The sequence below is a fragment of the Equus asinus genome, chromosome 13 (genome assembly GCF_041296235.1).
Source record: "Equus asinus isolate D_3611 breed Donkey chromosome 13, EquAss-T2T_v2, whole genome shotgun sequence".
Taxonomy (NCBI): Eukaryota; Metazoa; Chordata; class Mammalia; order Perissodactyla; family Equidae; genus Equus; species Equus asinus.
Window position 1 is genome coordinate 42,584,239 of NC_091802.1, and position 21,358 is coordinate 42,605,596.

Genomic DNA, 21,358 nt, shown 5'->3' on the forward strand with positions numbered 1-21,358 from the left:
GATGGTAAGCCCTTGATAGGTTTCAAATTGGGGGTGACAAGATTGGATTTCTGTGTGTGCATGATTGTTCTAGAGGATGGACTTTGAAGAGCTTCAGCTCAGAGGGAGGGAGAGCTATCCGAGACTCTAATTCCAGTGAAAGCCGTTGACAGCCTGAACAAAGGCAATGCTGGGGGAAGACAAAGAATGCAGTGGATATGCGAAATAGCTACACAGGAAGTGAAAGGGGCAGGACTAGGTGACTGATTGGTTCTGCAAAGCGAAGAGGTTAGTACCAAGGAGATGTCCCAGGTTTCTGCTATGAGTGAATGGGTAGGTTGTTGTGTTGCCAACTGAAATAGACGATTCCGAATGCAAGCAGAGGAGCCAGCCTAACTGGGGGAACAGAGACTCCCTTTCAGCTATTTTGAGTTTGAGGGGCCTGTAGTCATCAGATGGCAAAGGGCAGTAGACAGAGGAGTACGAAAACTTAAGCTCCCAGATCCGGGTAGGGGAGTGTGGGCCTGGTGCCAGAATGCCAGGATCCAAATCCCAGTGTCATCACTGGAGTAGTCAGTTCCACAAGATGGTACAGCAGTGACAAATGACCCCCAAATCCCAGTGGCCTACACAACACACTTTTATATCCTCACTGGCATACGTGAAGCTTGTGGGTCAGCTTTGGCTTTGCTCCACGTCTTTCTCATTCTTGAACCCAGGCCAGTGGTGGAACCTCCATCTCAGCCTTGTGCAGGGAAAAGCACAATAGCAGAGCCACACGATGACTCTAAAACTTCTGCATAGACAGGGCACCTGGCACTTTCGCTCACATTCCATTGGCCAAAGCAGGTCACATGGACAAGCCTGAAGTCAATGAGGTGGGAAGGATACCACGGGAGGTCCAGCATGTGGCAGTGGTCAGGGAGCAAATTCCCCTAGTGGAGAGGGAAGAAAGTAATTGGGCCCAATCATACATTCTACCACTAATTGGCTATAAAATCTTAGGGGCTTACTCAACTTCTCTCTGATTTGGTTACCTCATCTGTAAGACAGGAAGAGCAGTACTACGTGTTAAGATTGTTAAGAGAATTAACCTAGTTCTTACGTGTAAAACACAAACACTTCTAAGAGCGCCCAACACAAACACTATGTAAATGAAGGTGGATGGAGGGGAGGGGGCGGGGGAGTTCGTGTTTAATGGGCACGGAGTTTCAGTTTGGGAAGATGACAAAGTTCTAGAGACGGACAGTGCCAGTGGTTGCACAATGTGAAAGTGCTTAATGCCAAAGAACGTACACTTAAAAATGGGTAAAATTTTATGTTATGTATATTTTACCGCAATAAAAAAAAATATAGGTATGTGGGATCATCTGGGGAGAGCCTGAAGAGGGGGAAAGGCAGAGGGCAGAACGAGGAAACCTTGGGAACCAGCAGTGAGGGCAAAAGCATTGAGTAACGGGCTTGCATGGCAGACAGAGAAGGAACGTTCTGGAGACAACGAAAATCAGAAGAAGTTGATGTCCCTTGAAGCCACAGGAGCCGAGATAGGAGGGAGTGTTGCAGTGCCTGAGGGTGTCATTTTTTCTTGGCTTTGAGCCCAAGCCTTCCCTTTGGCACCTTGACTTTCGTGGATCTGCTTTACTCTACCAGCACCTCATGATGTCATTTCTGGTCCCTGCCCACCCTAGGCCCAGACTGCCTCGGTGCCACATCCTGGCTAGCTCTCCTCTCCTGGCTCCCTCCTTCCCCTCTCTCTAGCCAGTTCTGTTCTATCCATTGTTAACATCTTGGTGTGACAAGTTTTTTTAATTAAAAAGACAGAATTGGGGACATTTTTTCTTGTGTCATTTTTATTACTATTGGTGTATATTGTTTTATCCTGAAAAACAAAACTCTCCAAACTTTGAATTTAAAAATTAGGCACGATTACTTTACGGTCAAGATTCCTTTATTAACAAAAGAGTTCATCTTTTTTTTCTTTACAGAGCTCAGACTATAAGCCATAGGTTAGCAAAACTGAAAGATAAATTTGACAATGGGAAATGAAGACAATGCAGCTGCATGGGAGGAAAGACTTTTTTTGACAATGACTACATTTGCACCCCCACATTTTGAAGAACCTAAATGGGGATACTTTATTCTAGATGATTTCTTCCCTTTTTTCGTTGCTTCTAGAAACTGGCTGATCATCACTTGAGCAACAGAGGATTGCACACAGAGCTGTTGTTCTCAGCTTTGCAAGGAACAAAGCCTGGGAACTTGGCTTTTTTATGGATTTTATTTCTCCGAGAGTTTTCTTACTAAGTGACTTGACCTTGCACGGTTAATTTGATGTAATCTTAAGAAAACATATGAAGTATGCTTTAGAAAAAGTTACACACGCTCTAACCAGCCATCTTATTTGGCAATCATTTTCCACGGCGTTTGTCCTTTCGGGATGGGGCGGTGGGGTCCTTTTTACACGTGAATGTTGAAATCTACATACAAGAGCTCCAAACTCCTGCTGACCTCCTCTGCAGCACCGCTGGTACTGAGAGACAGAGCACTGAGGCCAGCAGGGGGGTCTCCCCGAGGTCTCAGTCACCCCAGGCTGTTTGGCCATCAGTCCTGGAGTGTCACGCCAGAGGATCTGGGCAGTCCACACACACAAACTTAGCAGCTCCTCCCATAATATCAGCATTTGTGAAACACATAGGAGGGGCTCAGATGCATCCGGTGGAGAAGGAGGGACTGCTTGCTTGTCCCCGTTTGCAGTCAGAGTCCTTTGAAAGCACAGGACACTGCAGCAGGAGAACCTTCCTCTTCAGGGTTCCATGGCTCTAGTATCCTCTCTCCATTCTCAGAACACAGGGGGCACTCTCCAGCCCTCAACTCAACAATGTGAGCCTCTGGATAGGTTTTCAATTCAGAAATTGCGGATTGAAAAGGAACAGCTGCTCTGTTGTTCTGGAGTGCTGCTCAATAGTCCCAGTTGTGTCCCTGAATTGATCCTGAGGAAGAAGGTGCTTTCCTGGGTCCATCCTCCCCCACCCAGTCAAGCCAGTGTGAACGGGCCCGTGTGGGCCACAGAGACCTACACCAGGCTGCTTTTCTGATTGTCTTCTTCCAGCCACTGCTCATAAACTTGCCCACTGAGCCAACAAATTTGGAGACAAGAACTGTTTCTGATTTGCAGCAGCTGAGTTTCTGTCCCCAACCTTCCTCACACTGATTTCCCCTGGGGTTTTAGGAGAACCGAGGCCGCCGCAAGCCTCAGATATAGAGCCCGGAAAGGAAGGGTGGTCTAGGGTGTGTGTGTGTCTCAGTCACTTCCTTTCTTTTGGAGCATTTTCACGAGTCGCCAGCTGGTCCCAAGGCTCCTCTCCCAGCGGGCCAGGTGGTGTCCAGACCTGGCAGAGGCCTGGCTGGTGCAGGAGAAAGGTGGTAGGAGGAGGTGTGGGTAGTGGCCAAGAGACCCTGAGAAGCGGTGTCGCTGGAGCTGTTCTCCGGATTCACTCGGGTCCAGTCAGGCCACTGTGTGATTTCATGAGAAGCGTGGGAAGCAAAGACTCTGGGGAAGGGGTGCTAAGACACAGCAACGATGGACAGAACTTTCTGGGAAACTTCAAGGCTCCCAGGAGCACTGGGCAGCTTCATATCCAAGAGTCACTGGGAGATGTAAGGAGGCTGTCCTGGGGTGGGAGAAGGTGAAGCTGGGATTGGGGGAGGGGAGGTGGGCAGGGGGCTCAGTCCTCAGTCCTTTATTTTCCATGGAGACTCACTCTGAACTTGGAGAGGCTGCAGAGTCCCCATCCTCGGGGTCCTGCCCATGGGGGGAGATGGGCTGACCCCCCTTCACACGCTTCCACTTCATTCTTCGGTTCTGGAACCACACTTTGACCTGACGGAGGAAACAAAGGAGCCCAGTCACTTCAATGCAGGTGAGACCAGCTTCCCACATTGATGCTCAAGCTAGCCAGGGTGCAGCTGCGGCGACCTCAGTTCGAATCTCTGCTTGCCCCCCCTCACTCCTCCAAAGGCTCCAAGAATTGAGACCAAAGGAGGACACACCAATCTGCCCAGAGGCCTGTCTTGTGTCTCCAGATGCAGAAAGGCCGACAGACCTGGGAACGGTTCTATAAGTCACTCTGCATGGGCCCCCACCCCCTCTCAGATGCGCCCCCCCCCCCATCCTGTGCAATACCCCTTCCCTCTGGCTTCTATTACCCAAGGGTCTGGGAGCAGAGGATCACCAGCCTCATCCTTAGGCAGATTTACAAAGCACCTTTCAGCTCAGACAGCTCTGGTCTGCACATTCTCTCATCTGAGCGTCTGCATTACTGCAGGGTGGGGTTATGACCCTGTTTTACAGGTGGAGACCCAGAGAGGTTAGGAGATACGTCCCAAAGGTCACAGGGCTAGGAAGCGGTAGAGGCAGGATTTGAATGGAAGTCTTCGGATTCTAGATCCCCACTCTGGCAGAGTGCTTCAGCAACTACAAGCTGCTATCAGCTGTTATTATCATATTATTTTACTCCACGTCAGAGCATGGGTGTGGGTGGAGTGCTCTGAAGGAAAGCCCCAAACAAAGGGCTAGGAAGTTTCTCTGAGTGCGCCCAGGAACCAGCTGCACGTCCGAGTCACCTGGAGGACTTATCAGAAACGCAGATTCCCAGTCTCACTCATCACAGCAAAACCTCTCCCTGGAGCTCTGGAATCTGCATTTTAAATCTGCATTTAAAGACCTAGGCAATTCCAACGCACAGTCAAGTTTGGGAATAATGAGATCAGAAGGTCCAACCCTGGCTGCACATGAGAATCATCTGGGGGACCTTTGAAAAGTTCTGAAGCCTGGACTCCATCCCGGACCAATGAAAACAATCTCTAGGTGTGGAGCCCAGACATCAGTGTTACTAAAATCTCCGAAGGTGGTTCTCAGGTACAGCCACAGCTGGGAACCACTGGACTGCGTGGAGGGAGAAGATTCAGGGAGGGGTGGTGGGAAGGGAAGGGGATGAGAAAGCGGAGGAAAGAAGGGCTGGCCAGAATTGAGGGGACCCCCTGGGCCACACCTGGCGCTCGGAGAGGTCCAGGTTCACAGCGATCTCGTATCTCCGGAGCCGGGTCAGGTAGTTATGGTGCGCGAACTCGGCTTCCAGCTCCCGAAGCTGCTCCTTGGTGAAGGCCGTCCTCTCCTTGCGGGCCTTGCTGCCGCCCTCCACTCTTGCTCGGTTCTCCTGGTTGTCTGGGGAGAGAGGGCCCCAAATGGGAAGATGTGAGCGTAGGGGCCTCGGTTCCCTTTTGTCCTCAAGCAGCACGGCAGCCTTTCCCTGTCTGTCTGATTTTTAAAGGATGCTAAGAAAGAATCCACATTGTCCCTTTATCATTCCTTCTAGTGTCTTAACTCCCTGAGAATTGGGTAGTTTTTTTGGCTCCTAAACTTAGGCGCCCCTCCAATTTTTTTTTTATGAGGAAGATTGTCCCTGAGCTAACACCTGTGCCCATTTTCCTCTATTTTGTGTGTGGGATGCTGCCACAGCATGGCTTGATGAGTGGTATGTAGGTCCACGCCTGGGATTGGAACCTGCAAACCCCGGGCTGCTGAAGTGGAGCATGCAAACTTAACCACTACACCACCGGCTGGTCCCTCCCCAATTTATTTAATTCCCAAAGCACAAGAAGCTGCCCTTGGCTGTTTAATGGTCTCTACCCCGCAGCTGGATGTTATTAGTGGCTGTAAGCTTGCGGGGCAAGATGCTCTGAAACAGAGGTTCTCTGTCCTCAGCGACATCAGTATCACCTGGGAACTGTTAGAAAAGCAAATGCTGGGGCCTCACCCAGACCTACTGAATGAGACGCTCTGGGAGTGGGGCCCCACGATGTGTTTTAACAAGCCCTCCAGATGATTCTGACGCGCGTCAGGTTTACAAACCACTGCTCTAAGACCTTGCTATTCAAAGGGTGCTCCGGCGGCAGCAGCACGGCAGGAGCTGGTCAGACTTGAAGGATGTCAGGCCCCACCCCAGACCTACTGAAGCAGAATCTGCTTCTAAGAAGATGGCCCCGGGAGCTGCGTGCACGTATAAATTGAGAAGTGCTGCTTTAAGCGTCTTTCCCCCTCTGACACCGAGAGGGGCCTGGAAAGCTCATCTATGAAGGAGGCTCTGAGTTAGACACAGCAGGGGCTCAATCATAACTGCTAACAGGGGTGCAGGGACCACGCCCCCTAGTCGGATTAGCCACTTGATCCTCAAAATAACCCAACCAGGCGAGTTCCAGTGTCAGCCCTATTACATAGACCAGGAAACTAAGCACAGAGAAGTTAAGCAAGTTGGCCACGTTCATCCAGCCAGTGAATGGCTGAGGCGGGAATCAAACCCAGGCAGTTTGACTCACATACTGTTCACACGAAATACGTGTAGGAAGGGTTTACAAACTGTCAAGCGCTGTACAAACAAAAGGGACTGTACCTTACCTGCTGAGCAGGGTAAGAGGCCACTCTACGTTCCCTTTGGTGGTGGTGGGTGGAGAGGCCACAGGAAGGAGACCCACACACCTACGTTTAACAATGCGCGCCGGGTGTCCGCCGGATGGCTGAAGGACCCACCCTTCACGCGCGGCGCTACCAGTTGGAGAGTTCCCCTCACTGTCGTTGTTTTACAGACGTGGAGGCTGTGGGACTGCCGCGTGCTTTAGGGTTGCGTGTGTTCTGGGGGAGACTGTCTGCTCTCAGAGGCCGAGTCTAAACTGACCCGGTTTTACACCTTAGACTGGTGTGGGGCGTATGGCGGGGAAGCCGCCCACAGTCCCCGCTAAGCAGCCAAATTGCGGGGCGGGCTGGGCATGTGGAGACCCTCGTCGCGCTCGAGTTCCAGTTGGGAACTTCGGCCCGCCGGTCCCTTCTCAGCACCTCCTTCTCCCGCTTTCCGCTCGGCCGCTCGTTTGTCAGTTTCCACGTCCCCCGCCCCAGCCCCGCCGCCCGCCCGGGAGCCCGAGCGGCCCGCCTGCCGGGTGCGCCCGGGGCCAGAAGGGGGCGAGTGATCGGCCTGGGCGGCCTGCCCGGCGGCCTCTGGCTCGCGGCCCGAGAAGGCCGGCCCGGGCCCCTTCGGAAGTGCGAGCGTGGGCTGGAGGGAAGGACGCGCAGCCCCGGGCCGGCGCCCCCAGGAGTCCGCCGGCCCCGGCACGCGGGCCCGGGAGGGAGGGGCGGTCACGCAGCGGATGGACGGCCTTCCCGGAGCACAGTCCGGCGCGCGAGCCGAGAGAGAGGCCAGGAAGCCCGCTCATACCCACCCCTTCCTGTCCCGGGGCTCAGAGCGGTTCCCAGCCCTTCCCTTGAATGGCGGAGGGATGAAAACCTAGCGGACTTGTGCCGAAGTTTGACTCCTGGACCTCCTCGCTGGAGCCTTTCAACAAGTCACTGAACGTCTCTGCGCTTCAGTCGTCTCATCAAGAAATTGGGAAAAACAGAGCACCTACCTCCCAAGGGTTATTGGGAAGACTGGATGAGCTAATGTGTGTGGAAAATGGTTTCAAAACTTTAAAGTTCTGAACAAATATAAAATATTCTTCAACTCCAGAGATGCCATCTGCGGGGCGGGAACAGTAACAGCTGGTGTTTCTTGAAGGCGTCTCTGCTCAGATTCAGTCACTGCTTCAAAACTCCCCACACAACAGCCCCACACAGCCTTAGGAGTACGTTATCATCCCCGTTAGCACTGTCATGTGGATTCGTGTGGTAATTTGATTAACAGCTTTCTCTCTCCCCCCAGGGACACAACTGCTTTTTCTCACTTGCTACTGTACCTGGCACATAAGAGTTACTTGCTAAATCCTTCTCAGTATCCAGAGGAGGAGGCAGCCTCAGAGAGGCCCAGGAACTTGCCCGGTGTGCTAGGCAGCTTTTAAGCAGCAGAACTGAGATTCGAACCCAGATGCACCTGTCTAGGGCATGGCGGTCAGCCCTGGCATGGGGGTCTCCATCTTGCATCTGGCCGCCTGGGGCTGGACCTGGACCAAGCAGCTGTGCTTGTCTCTGCCTCCAGGGCTCCTGGGGGCCCTGTCTCTGGTTGATAGCCACACCCACCCTCCCCTTCTCCCAGGCCTGCTTAGGTGTGCCCAGGTGCCCTATAGAATCCCCGAAAACAATCCCCCCGCCATCACCACGTGCACACACAGTCCTGCACATAATCTTGCCACGAGAGAAGAGGGGAGATCGCAAGAGGAGCCCTCTGGAGCTGGTCTTGGACTGATTATGTGGGCAGCTGACCACTGTCAACCGAGAAGAGGAAATAGGACAAAGAAGCTTTAGCCGGGAGCTGAGTGTCTCATCACTGTGCAACCCTTGGGCAGCACCCACGAGGGGAGGTTGGATACGGCATTAGGACGTCGCTTGTTCCTCATCTGCCTCCCAGAGGGGGAGGAACTGCCATCACTGTTAGAGATGACAAAAGGGCCAGACAGACGGCAAGCCAGTTATGAAAAATGAAGTGGAAGATGTGGTTCTCTTTGTTCTGCAAAATTTGCATCAAGATAGAAAAAGAAAGACAGAAAAACTAGGAGCACTTTACACCATTTGTGTCAGGGGGTGTTCAGTCCGCCGGCTCACGTGCACAGTTCACGTGCACACTGTCCCCAAGAGGGTTTGATCCCAGGAGAGGACACCCCTGTTGGGGAGCCTCTTTCCTTTCTCTGGGCCTCAGTTTCCCCATGTATAGAAGATGGGATTGGGCTGGATCTTTCCCCTAGGGAGCTGGTGTCAGAGTTTTTTCCCAATACACAGCCCTGACACCCTGTTCTCCTCTCACTACTCCCTCTTCTGTTGAGAACCCCTGGCCTTGAACCTGAGGCCCCTTCTAGCAAATATTCTTGTCTTGGCCCCTAGTTCCTCCCTTCATTCAGATCTGGGGTTTGCTGTGCGATCTGCCCCAATGCAGTCCGCAGCCTTCCCAGCAGCCTCAGCCCAAAGATAAGGGCTGTGCTGGGGAATTTCTCTCCCTCTGACATGCAAAGCTCCCCGCCTCCAGCTGAGTAGAGGGGAGTTGTGTTTGCAGAGGTGTCTGAGGACCCTTTGGCGACCCTAGGCCTTACCTGGCTCCAAGGAAGAGCTCTCTGACCTTGGGCAAGTCTCTTAAGTTCTCTAAGCCTCAGTTCCCTCATTTGTAAAACGAGAATAGCTACACCCACTGTGGTCAGAGGCTGTTGAGAAGGTAAAAGGAGGTGGGGAACATGTGTTGACACCCAGCATCGTGCCTGCACACTGCTGAGACTCCCTTGAAAGAACCATCAGAAGAGGTTCTACTGGAGATGACGTTGGCGAGATGATTCATAGGCAGAGATTAGAAAAGATGCTCCTCAAGGTGCCATGTCTCCAGAGCTGTGTGAAAGGGATGCCTTTTAAATGTCTGACCTTTTAAGTATTTTCCCTTCCACGCTGCTTTTCTATGTCGTTGCTTGGATCTGTGTCTCTGTCTGCTATCGGCCACCGTTGCTTCAGCCTCCTGGGGTGGGAGGACATCATTCCAGGCACAGTAACCAACATCCATCAGAATCACAAATTGGTCCTTCTGGTCCTGCTTCTCTCTCAGGGGTAGCAGGTTCCTCTTCCAGGACTGCACAGGGCGGCGGCTGGCGCTCAGCTGGCTGCCTCTGTGGTTGAGGAGCCGCCCCGCTCCAGGCCCTGCACAACCCTCAGAGCAGCAGGACCATGATGGAACAGTCGACGGTGCCCAGTGAAATGCAAACAGGATGCGTGTGTGTGATTGTGGTTTCCACCATGAGCTTTCACACCATCCAAAGTAAATTATTTCATCAATAGCTGTCATGTTTGGCAGGCCTTCCTAAAGTTAGCAGACAGCTTTATCGGAGCCGCAAGGAGGTCCAGACAGACCCTGGGGAGCTGCCTTTCTGGAGTTCTGTATCCCTACTCCCCAGCTCTTAGCCATTTTACATAAATTTCTATCCAAGACCAGTTAGAAAGCCGTATGCCCTGTATTCAAATAGCACTTTGCAGTTGACGATGGATTTCCTTCCCCCAGAGAGAACCTGCTTTTGGGCTTTCATATATCCTACAGAACCACAGACTAGTAGAGCCGGACGGGGGCTTAGAGATGATCTAATGCCACCTTTTCCTTTCACAGGTGAGCAGAGAGAAGGTAAGAGACTCGCCAAAAGACACACAGCAAATTAGTGGCAGAATCAGATCTAGAACCCAGATTTCCTTAATAGGAAGCTATTTCCACACTATTAGGCTGCTTCCTATTGTATCCTCTTATTTATTCTGTGAGGTAGGTAAGGTACACATTAGCCCACTGAACTGATGAAGAAATTAAGACCCTGGGACCAGTCCAGGGCTATAGCCACCATGTCACACTGCCCTGTGGGGACAATGAGCACGGAGGCTGTGCCTACTTCAGGGACGGCACCTGTGTCTGGGCCCAGGTCAGTCTCCCTGGAACTGCCCAGGGAGGGAGGCGGGAGGAGATGTTTGGGGCATGATGTCAGTAGATGAGACCTTGGCAAACCCACTGAAAACGGTGTCTGTGGCTTCCTGGGCTGTCACAATGAAGACCTTTGTTGTCTTCATTAGTTCTCATATTTTCAACCTCAGAAGGAGGAGTCAAAATGCATCAAAATAGACAAGACCTGGATGGAGCCAGCTCAAGACCAGCTGGGCGTTCGCATCCCTGGCTTCCTGGGATTGGCCTGCCTTTCTCATTGGGCCCCACTCACCTCAATGTTGGGCCCTTCCCCTCTCCTACAGGTGCCTAACAAGACATGCTAGGGCTCCCTGCCTCTTTGAGTAGCCCAGCAGTGGGACGGGGGATTCAGGGTATGTTTTCCGGGAGAGAAGCAGATTCTTCTGGAATGGGAATGCCTGGTGCTAGAGTAGTCTTTGCTGAGTCCCAGGTGGGGTGGGGCAGTGAGGGTGGGCGGTGGTGAGGGAGAGGGGAACAGACTGGGCCATGACATGGGGTGTGGGGACCGCGGTGGAGGGGTCAGGCAGGGGAAGCAGAGAAGTGGAGGGGGAAGGGAGGCAGTGGAAATGAGCGGTGGGAGCAGCAGCAAGCCTCCGAGATGGGTTGGGGGAGGTATGGGCACACTGGGCTTTGTTTGTGTTTATAAGTTCCAGATGTCGCCCTCAGCTGTCACCAAAGGAAGTGTGGGCTTCAGGACCCAGGCCCCACCCTTCTTACTGTTCTATCACCGCATTCAAGGAAAACAGGGAAAAACATGAAATATAAAAGGCTGGGGTGGGGGCTCGGGGAGGAATTCTGGCAGAGGCCAGGGGAGCCTGATTTGGTGAGCAGAGAGGGCGCTGGGGAGGGGGCTGGCTCCGGGGGTCTGCAGGGGCCTCAGGTCCTGCCCCTCAGAGAGCATGGGCTGCTTGGCCTCTGGCATCGTCCCCGCCTCCTGGGCCCAGGTGCCCTGATTTAGTCAAGCCAGAGTTGTTCTTTCTCCAGAACTTGCAGACAGTATCTGGGGGTTGGGGAAGCTGAGCAGGCCCAGGCCCAGGGCTTGTGCTGATGCCTCTCAGTGCAGACAACGGCCAAGGTCTGGGGTCTTGCTCTGGGCCCTGACCTCCACCTGTCAGAGGAGGAGAGGCAGGAGCTCCAACATGCCCAGAGGGACGGAGTTGTGTCTCCTCCTCCCACACCGGCCACTCTGGACCTAAGGCTTCATCCTCGCTGGGGATTCTGGGTTGAAGTTGGGGTGAGAGGGGCTGCAGCAGGTGTGCGCCCCTGAAACTGCACCCTGCCCAGCACCGCAACGATCCTGGGCCAGGGAGCCCACAGGGACAGGCAGGCCTGACTGGCCGCAAGGTTCCCTCTGAGCTCGGGTCACGGCCTAGTGGGCTTTGAGCGCGGGCAACCTGGGGTGCAGCCAGGATCAGGGAAGACTTTGAAAAGAGAAGGGTGCTCACTGGTAGGTTTGGGGCAAGTGGGTTGAGAGGTTCTCGAGTGCTGGCTGTGGTCTTTACATCTATGATCTCCTCTAGTCCCACAGCCCCCTTCTGAGGTAGATAGATACCCTTATTCTCACTTCTCAGAGGAGGAGACTGGGATTCAGTGGGGTTTAGGACTCGCTTGAGTTCACACAGCCAGGAAGTTGTGGATCCTGGACTTGAATCAGGTCTGCCCCGTTAGCACACTTAACATTAATCTCTCACCCCCGCCCCCATTACTAGGCTGCAGCCCAGCACGGGGGGCGGGGGTGGATATGAGATCACGCAGCATGGCCCTCAGCATCACGGGGGTGGGGGGTGGATATGAGGTCACGCAGCGTGGCCTTCAGCATCACTCCAGTGACTCAGATGACACTCACTGAGGTCGACCATTTATTTAGTTATCACCTCCTTTCCTTCTTCCTCTGTCAGACAGCCTGCTTCTTTAGAGATTCCTTCCTAAAACTGTCTCCACTTTCCCGTTCTCTCCCTGTGGGTACAAGGTCAGAACGCAGGGAGCTGCATGTGTCCAGAGACAATGCTCTATCCGAGTGGAAAAGCTCTAGGAGCCAACGGGACCCCGGGCTAGGAAAGCTCTGAGGCGCACGTCCCTGAGACGCTGCTTTCCCCACAGGGGTTTTTAACTGGAGCATTCGTGCCACTGTTAGAACCTTGTCCCTGTCCCTATACCCCCTGTTTGTGGGCTGAATTGTGCCCCCCGTTAATGTGCTGAAGTCCTCACCCCCAGTACTTCAGAATGTGACTGTATTTGGAGATAGGGCCTTTAAAGAGGTGATTAAGTTAAAATGAGCCCATTAGGGTGGGCCCTATTCCAATCTGACTAGTGTCTTTATAAGAAGAGGACGTTAGGACACACAGACAGCAAGGATGCCCACAGACGGAGGAAAGAGCATGTGAGCACGTGGCCAGAAGGCGGCCATTTGCAAGTCAAGGAGAGAAGCCTCAGGAGAAACCAAACCTGCCACTGTCTTGATCTTTAACTTCTAGCTTCCAGAACTGTGAGAAAATAAATATGTATCATTTAAGCTATCCAGTCTATGGTATTTTGTTAAGGTGGCCCCAGCAGACTAAGACACCCCCCATAGGCCGGGCTCAGTGGGCAGAGGGAGTGAGGCCCTGAGGGGTGCCTGGAAGGCTGATGCTAGCCCATAGGAGACCTCTCTAGATTGGTCCTTTCCTCTAGATTGGAGAACACGCCACACATCCATGTGACAGCTGGGCCCTCTAGCTGCCCAGCTGTGGCCGCCTCCCAACTGCCCCATGGTGGTGGGTCCATCTTATTGCCCAGCCACAGCAGCTCCACTTGCTTCCCAGCCGTGGCGGCCTTGGTACTTGGGAGCTGATCCCAGTACCCCGTGGAGGATTCCTGCAGAGTCAGCCCAGCCTGCATGTGGCTGTTTATGTGCCTTTCTGACCCCGGCACTCACACTGACCCTGGGCTGGTTTTCTGATTGAAGTCTGGCTCTCTGCACTTTTTCATGAGTGAGGCTGTAAAAGTGCTGATGCATTTTGCAGTAGAACACCACATATGGCAGAAACGCTTGTGCTGGACAGTGAAGCCACTCTCAGAGAAAGTGAGAAAATGAATCAATAAATGCCAGGCTGCAATAAAGGCTATTGACCAGACATTGAATGAGATCCTCCCATGTGAAAAATTTCAGTAGGTGCTAGAGAGATTGCACAGGTAAATCAGATATCATTCTGGCCCTCCAGATACTTCAATTTTAGGGAGAAAGGCAGCCATATGCTTCTATAACTCTGGATGCAAAGCCAACTGTGGTTTGATGCTAAAACAGAGGTGTAAATAAGGCATGCTCCACATGTGTGGAAAGGATTCTTAGACACTCAACAAACTAGGACTAGAAGGAAATTACCTCAATATAATACAAGCCATATACGAAAAGCCCACAGCCAATATCATACTCAATGGTGAAAAACTGAAAGCCTTTCTCTAAGATCAGGAACTAGGCAAGGATGCCCACTCTCATCACTTCTGTCCAACATAATACTAGAAGTCCCAGCCAGAGCAATCAGGCAAGAAAAAGAAATAAAAGACATACGAATTGGAAAAGAAGAAGTACAATGACCTCTGTTCATAGATGACATGATCTCATATGTGGAAAACCTAAAGATTCCACATAAAACCTCTTAGAACTAATAAATGAATTCAGCAAAGTTGCAGGATACAGAATCAACACACAAAAATCAGTTGTGTTTCTATACACTAACAACAAACATTCTGAAGAATAAAATACTTAGGAATAAACTTGACTAGGGAGGCAAAAGACTTGTACACCGAAAATTACAAAACAGTGCTGAAAGAAATTCAATAAGACACAAGTGAAAGACATCCCATGTTCATGGATTGGAAGACTTAATGTCGTTAAAACGGTCATACTATCCAAATTGATCTACAGATTCAATACAACCCCTACCAAGATCCTGAAGACATTTGCAAAAATAGAAAAAAAAAATCCTAAAATTCACATGAAATCTCAAAGAACCCTGAATAGCCAAAGCAATCTTGAGAAAGAAAAATAAAGTTGGAGGCCTCACACTTCCTGATTTCAAAATACTTTACAAACCTACAGTAATCAAAACAGTATGGTACTGGCATAAAGATATATAGACCAAGAGAACAGAATGGAGAGCCCAGAAATAAACCCTCACGTATATGGTCAAATGATCTTCAACAAAGTTGCTAAGACTACACAATGGGGAGACAACAGTCTGCAACAAATGTTGGGAGCACTGGATCCCCACACACAAAAGAATGAAGTTAGACCCTCACTTTCCACCATGCATAAAAATTAACTCAAAATGCATGAAAGACCTAAATGTTAGACCCATAAAACTCCTAGAGGAATATATGGGGGAAAGCTTCATGACATTGGGTTTAGCAATCATTTCTTGGCCATGACACCAAAACCACAGGGAACAAAAGCCAAAAGAGACAAATGGGACTACATCAAACTTAGAAACTTCTATGCAGCAAAGGAAACAATCAACAGAATGGAAAGGCAACCTGCGGAATGGGAGGAAATATTTGCAAACCATATCTCTGATAAAGGGTTAATATCCAGAATATATAAAGAACTCCTAAACGTCAACAATAAAAGTCAAACGATCTAATTAAAAAATGGGCAAAGAACTTGAAGGGACATTTCTCCAAAGAAGGTATACAAATGGCCAAACAAGCATATGAAAAGATGATCAACACCACCAAGTATTAGGAAAATGCAAATCAAAACCACAAGGAGATATCACCTGACATCAGTTCAGAGGGCCACCATCAAAACAAAAAACAAACAGAAAAACACCTCCCCTCCCAACACACACACACAAAATAAGTGTTGGTGAGGAGATGGAGAAATTGAAACCCTTGTACACTGTTGGTGGGATTACCAAATGGTAGAGCCATTTCCACCGCAGCAGTATGGAGGTTGCTCAAAATATTAAAAATAGAATTACCGTATGAGCCAGCAATCCCACTTCTGGGTATACATCCACAAGAATTCAAAAAGGATCTCCAAGAGATATTTATACACTCGTGTTCACTGCATAATTATTAAGAATAGTGAAGAGGTGGAAGCAACCCAAGTGTCCATCAACAGATGAATGGATAAAGAAAATGTGGTATATACATACAATGGAATATTATTTAGCCTTAAAAAAGAAGGAAATCTTGCCACATGCTACAACACAGGTGAAGCTTGAGGACATTATGCTAAATGAAATAAGCCAGTCACACAAAGGCAAATACTGCATGATTCCACTCATATGAAGTACCTAAAGCAGTCAACACTTAGAAAGTAGAACGCTGGTTACCAGGCCTGCGGGAGGGAAAAGGGGTGTTGTTGTTCAATGGATATGGAGTTTTAGTTTCACAAGTAGAAAAACTTCTGGAGATGTGTTCCACAACAGTATGCACATAGTTAACACTATTATGCCGTACACTTCAAAATGGTTACTACGGTAAAATGTATGTTACATGTTTTTGACCACAATATAAAGAAAGGAGATTTCAAATACAATATGTCCCATGGTAAGAAATCTCAGGAGAACTCCTTTAGGAGGTTTTAAGCTGTATTCAGAAAATCAGCACAGGTTCTAGCAGATCCTATAATTTGAAGCTTAACTATGGCTTTCACTGAAATGATGCTATGTACCAATGGAGTCATAAAAAAAAGAAAGAAAGGATTCTTGGAGGGGGTGGCCTTTGAGCTGGATGTTAAAATAGTAAGACTTCAATAGGCAGAAGAGTGGGGAAAGGGAAGGGTATTCCGAGTGAGGGGGGGAAAGAGCAGCGTGTTTTTGCAGGGCAAGTAAACTGGTGTGACTTGTGAGTGAAGGTGGAGGTGGGAGGGGCGGCCTGGAGGAGAGCAGGTGGGAAAGGGCGAAAGGGGCTGATTTGTGGAGAGTTTTTAAACCTCAGGCGAAAGCGAGAGTTCACGTGTTTGGCAGAGGCAGGCACAGATCAGATCTTGCGGGGAGAAATCCGGGGAAGGACAAGCCCCAGGGAGGCGCACGTGTTAGAGCTGAAGGAGGACGGGACAAAGCGAGTTGGATGAAGGCAGAGCGAGGGCGTGAGCCGCCAGCAGCCGTGCTGAGCCCAGCACAGCGGCTCTCCCAGGCGGCAATCAGATTCCCCTGCAGCCGGGCTGATCGCGCGCGACCTTCCCTTGAGCCCCGCCAGGAAATCACCGCGAAATCCCTCGTTCCCATAAATTAAAGACGACCACGGTAGCAACAACAGATTGGGGGCAAACAACAGTGGCCTCGCAGCTGTCCCCGCCAGCAGGGGTTTTTAACACCCCCTACCAGGGGCTGGAGAGAGAGGACATCACGCTGTCTCCTAAATCAGCCTTGTGCTGTGAACCAACAGAAGGTCTCAGGGTGGGTGCCTGGGACCCCCGCTTTCCCGGTCATTTTCTTGAGCAAATCAGCTCCACTTCCAGTGGGAGTGACGCCGAGGCAGCTGGGGCTGGCGGAGGGGAGAGCAGAGAACGTTCCTCTTGAAACAAACTTTGAGTAACTTTCTGTTATTGGAGCCTCAGGGACCAGCCAGGATGAGACGCATATGCCAGACACAACTCACCCCTCACCTCTCCAGCAGATCTCTGAGCTCCAAGCTCCTAACTGATAACTGGATTTTAGGGCCAACAGTGATTGCGAGAAGTTCCCGTGTCTTGTACCCCAGACCCAGGAATTTCGGAGATAGTGTATTTGAAATATTCAATTTCATTGACCCCCTAAATATCAGGAGATTTGTCAGACTGTATGTTCCGAAGGCTGGTTCTGGAAACACGGGCCTAATACCAATCACAGCTGCTATTTATTGAACTCACGTACTAGGCACAGGGTTAATTTCGTGGATCATTGCGTTTAACTTTCACAGAGACTCTATATGGAGGTGCTATTGTTATAGTCCAATTTTACAGCTGGGGAGACAGAGGCTCCAAGAAGTTAAGAACTTTCCCAAAGTCGTGCAGCTAAAAGTTGCAGTGCTGACGCTGGAACCTGTCTGTCTGACTATGAAGCACCACAGAGAACACATTTCTTTCTGTCTTTCTTTCTTTCTTTTTTTTTTGAGGAAGATTAGTCCTGAGCTAACATCTGCCACCAATCCTCCTCCTTTGCTGAGGAAGACTGGCCCTGAGCTAACATCCGTGCCCATCTTCCCCTACTTTATATGTGGGACGCCTGCCACAGCATGGCTTGTCAAGAGGTGCGTCGGTCCCCACCTGGGATCCGAACCAGCAAACCCCGGGCCGCCGAAGTGGAACATGTGCATGTAACTGCTGCACCACTAGGCTGGTCCCCAAAAATGCCTTTCTGATCAATGCTGGTTAACCCTCCCGAGGTGGCTGAGTAGGGCCCAGTGAGGCGTGTGAAGCACTCACGTTGGGCACAAAAAGGAAGGGGCACCAAAAACCTCAGAATCAGGAGAAATAGTATTTTAATGCAATGTTTTTAAAAATCAAAATTAATGCAAAAAAATTTATGGAAGAAGAGAGTATCAAAATTTTAAATAGAGAGAGAATCCAACCAGTGACTCAGGATGGGTGGGGTGGGGTGGGGGTTCTCTGTGGGTTTGTCTCTTGTGAACTGAATCCCAGATTCCCGGAGTTGGTTGTGAGCTTGCTCATCCCTTCCCTCTTTCTTTAGGCTCTTACAAAGCTAAGCTTTCCTGCCTTCTTCCCTTCAGCTAAATTCCAGAGGAAGACTCCAGCAACTAACCGAGTGATAGAGATTTCCATGCTGAACAGAGAGTGGGCCTGGAACCCCAGAGAAGGGATGTGAGTCAGCTTGCTGCGCCCTGCCTGGTGCGACTGCTGCCATTGCTGCTGCGACTGAGGGGACCTCAAGGGAGAGCCCGGGGCCCCTCCTGCATGGGAACCTCCGCCAACCAGAGGCTGACTCTGAGGACTGCAGGGAATTCAGCAGAGGGTGTCCGTGTGCCCTTGGGGTGGTCAGATGCCTGGCACATGAGCTTACTCCCTAATGAAGTGCTATGGGCCACTGGCCAAAAGGGAAGATGGCACATTTGGGTCTTGCGGAAACACGAAATGATTTTGCCTAAGCCCAGCTGTTGGCTTTGCCCACGCCTTCCCGAGGCCTTGGCTCCCAGTTCCCTGGAAGGTGGCCGGAGGCAGCCGAGGGAGATGCGGCAGAGACGGAGGAGCCACAGTGGCAGGCGCCACAGAGGGGAGAGCTCTTCAACCAGGCACAGAGCCGAGTCTCTGAGAGCTCCTTGGAGAGAAGAAGCAGAAAGTGCCTGTTCTCAGCAAATCTCCAACGAGGGCTAGGAATAGTTCCGGATTTAACCGGCTGGGGGCTTAAAGGGCCCTTCCACTGAGCAGCCGGGAGGGCTGTGGTCATTATCATGCGCTGTGAACACATGAAAGGGCTTCTTCAAGCGGGGAGACTGAATATTTCAAAATGAGGATTCTGCTTGAAGTCTATCGCAGGATGTGGGCTTTGGGGTCTGAAGTCTGGGGTTTGAGCTCGCTTCTAGGGTGACCAACCATTCCAATTTGCCTGGGGCTAAAAGGGTTTCCTGGGACACTGGACTTCAATGCTAAAACCAGAAAAGTCCTGGGTGAGTTGAGATGCGTGGGTCACTCTATTTGGACCCCATTCTAGCAGTGTTCCCCTCAAACTTTCCCTCTGTCCTTTCCACACAGGTAGAACCGAGATGCTGATAAGACCTGCCATACTCACCTCGTAAACTTCTGAGACTCCAAAGTGCTAACATATGTCTCCCACAGCACCTTGAACCTCTGATCATAGCATGTCTTCTGCCAGACAGGCCTCTGCAGGCCTCTCCTCCCTCTCACTGTGAGCTCCTTGGGGGAGAGACCACCCTATTCATCTCTGCATCCCCAGAAACTGGGCCAGTGCTTGGCAAAGAGAAGATGCTTGAGAAATCTGTGCCACATGGAAAGTTCCTTGTAAAGCAGAGCACAGAGCGTTCTCATTGGTTGGTTGGCACTGTCATTTTCTGCCTGCCCCTGGTTAGTCCCATGAGGAGGTCCTCTATAGGTTCACACAGACAGATGTTGCCCCTACAGTGGCTGTCAGAAGGACATAGTGGGCAGCGGGGGCAGGAGGCACGGGCACTGCCTTGTTCAGGGCAAAAGGGGCCCGGTGGTGAGAGAAGCCAGAGCCAGCCCCGTATGAAAACAAGGAAACAGTGGGTCCCCACCACGAAGAGGAGATGGACTCCACCTGGGCTCCTAACACGCAGGCCAGCTCCATCCTCTGGCTTCTGGGACTCCAGGGCTGAGCTGGGCTTTACCTGCACGCTGAGGTCCAGAGCTTGCCCTGGCCTGCCTGCCTCCCTGCCTCTCCCCAAGGCTGGTGATCCCTCAAGAGGGCTCCTCAGACAGGTGGTCTTCCCTGGGGGCCACCCAGGCCTTAGCATGCTGATCTGCCCCCTTGGCCTGGGCACGGCCCAGCTGGCCAGGGTGATACGTCATGGTGGTCTGCCCCAAATCTCAGTGCTTCAGCTCCCCCTCCTCCCTTGCCTCTCACATCCTAGCCCTAGCCCTGCTTCTCTGCCGTTAGGGTCCTGGAGGGTCCTGGCTCTCCTTGACCACCTAGGGTCCTGGCCTCAGTCCCAGCCCTCTGAGCCTCCATCTCAGCCGACTCCCCTGGTGAGCAAACCCTGTGGCTCTGGGACTGTTTGGAGCCGGCTGGGGCACGGTGGGGAGAATCGTGATGCAGAGGCAGCCCTTGCCAGCCTGCACCCAGACACTTCACCCCACGTGTCCCCAAATCTTTGTGGATCCTGTTTCATTCTCTTGCTGGTACATCCTTCCTCAAGCCCAGGAGTGTTGGGCACACAGACATGGCCCCCATTACCAGAGAATCCTAGAACTCTGAGCAGAAGAAACCCTGAAGTTAATTTGTGCCTTCAGGTAAGTTAGTATTGTTTGCAATTCATGGTCAGAGCAGCTAGGCTCAGAGAGGGCAAACAATCTCCCCAAGGTCACACAGTAAAGGAATGGTCAGCCGTTCCTCAGTCACCTACCTGAACTCTCCTTTTTCCGTCTGGTTGACTTCCTCTCCGTCTCATTGGCAGTGCTCCCAAGGACCTCATAGTCCTCGCCTGGGCCTCCCGTGGCGTCTACCAAGCCTGGGCTGCTGGCCCCCATCTCCCTGGAGCCCCCAGCTGGGCCCGGATTGGGCCTGCGCCGGGCCTCCGAGACAGGGAAGTGCCAGTCGGGGGGCTGTGGAAAGGCGGGGTGCTGCTCAGTGAAGACGCGCTCCTCCCGGGGCAGGCTGTGTGGGGTGGCCGCCAGGCAGGAGGCCGAGAAGTCGGGGTACGCTGCTGTCGCTGTCGCCGGGAAGTCTGGTTTCTGGTGGAAGGAGAACGGGGTCGGCGGGTAGTGGGGGAGCCCGGAGGCCCCGCTGCCTTCCGAGTGGGGATTTCGAAGGCAGCCCCACACAGAGGCAGGGGGGCGGGGGCTCCTCATGCAGCTGCTGGCCACGGGATCCATCTGCCGTCTGCCGCACGCCTCAGTCTTTTCGGTATGATTCTTATACTTTTTATATTAAAGTTTTTTTTAATGGAAAAAAAAATCAAATAAGAGAGAAAAATGTTCAACAGAAAATTCACCCCAGGAACCAAAACCAAAACCAAAACTAGTCTTTCCTTAAAGTACGTACATATGTGGCCAGCTACACATATGCATGTGTACACACCTATGTCAGACTTCACTCCTGGCTTGCTGTCCCCCGACACACCAGCCTGCCTATTGGGGTCCCCTGTACGTGTATTTGTCGCCGATGACACTAAACATTGTCACTGTCCCGGCCCAGATGCGCCAGCTGAGCGCTCGTCCTGGAGCCCTGCGGAGGGCTGGACCAGGGCTGCCGAGACACACTTTTAAATCCTGCGGTGGGGAGAGAGTGACAAATTTCTGAAGTGAA

The 21,358-nt window shown here is 51.6% G+C and overlaps 1 protein-coding gene across 4 annotated transcripts; it reads right to left on the reverse strand.

Moving 5' to 3' along the window:
* Positions 1–1,905: 1,905 nt before the first annotated feature.
* MEOX1 (mesenchyme homeobox 1) lies at positions 1,906–21,355 on the reverse strand. Of its 4 annotated transcripts, none has more exons than XM_070483315.1 (4): positions 21,131–21,321; positions 20,457–20,970; positions 5,031–5,203; positions 1,906–3,859 (listed from the first exon to the last, which is right to left on the reverse strand). In XM_070483315.1, exons 2-4 carry the CDS (start codon positions 20,923–20,925, stop codon positions 3,737–3,739), a joined length of 765 nt encoding a protein of 254 aa, XP_070339416.1. In that variant the 5' UTR covers positions 20,926–20,970; positions 21,131–21,321; the 3' UTR covers positions 1,906–3,736. The 4 variants fall into 4 exon arrangements, with proteins under 4 accessions (XP_070339416.1, XP_044602148.1, XP_014704799.1 ...); XM_044746213.2 differs by having other exon boundaries at positions 20,457–20,784; positions 21,131–21,270; XM_014849313.3 differs by having other exon boundaries at positions 20,457–21,355.
* Positions 21,356–21,358: the final 3 nt, after the last annotated feature.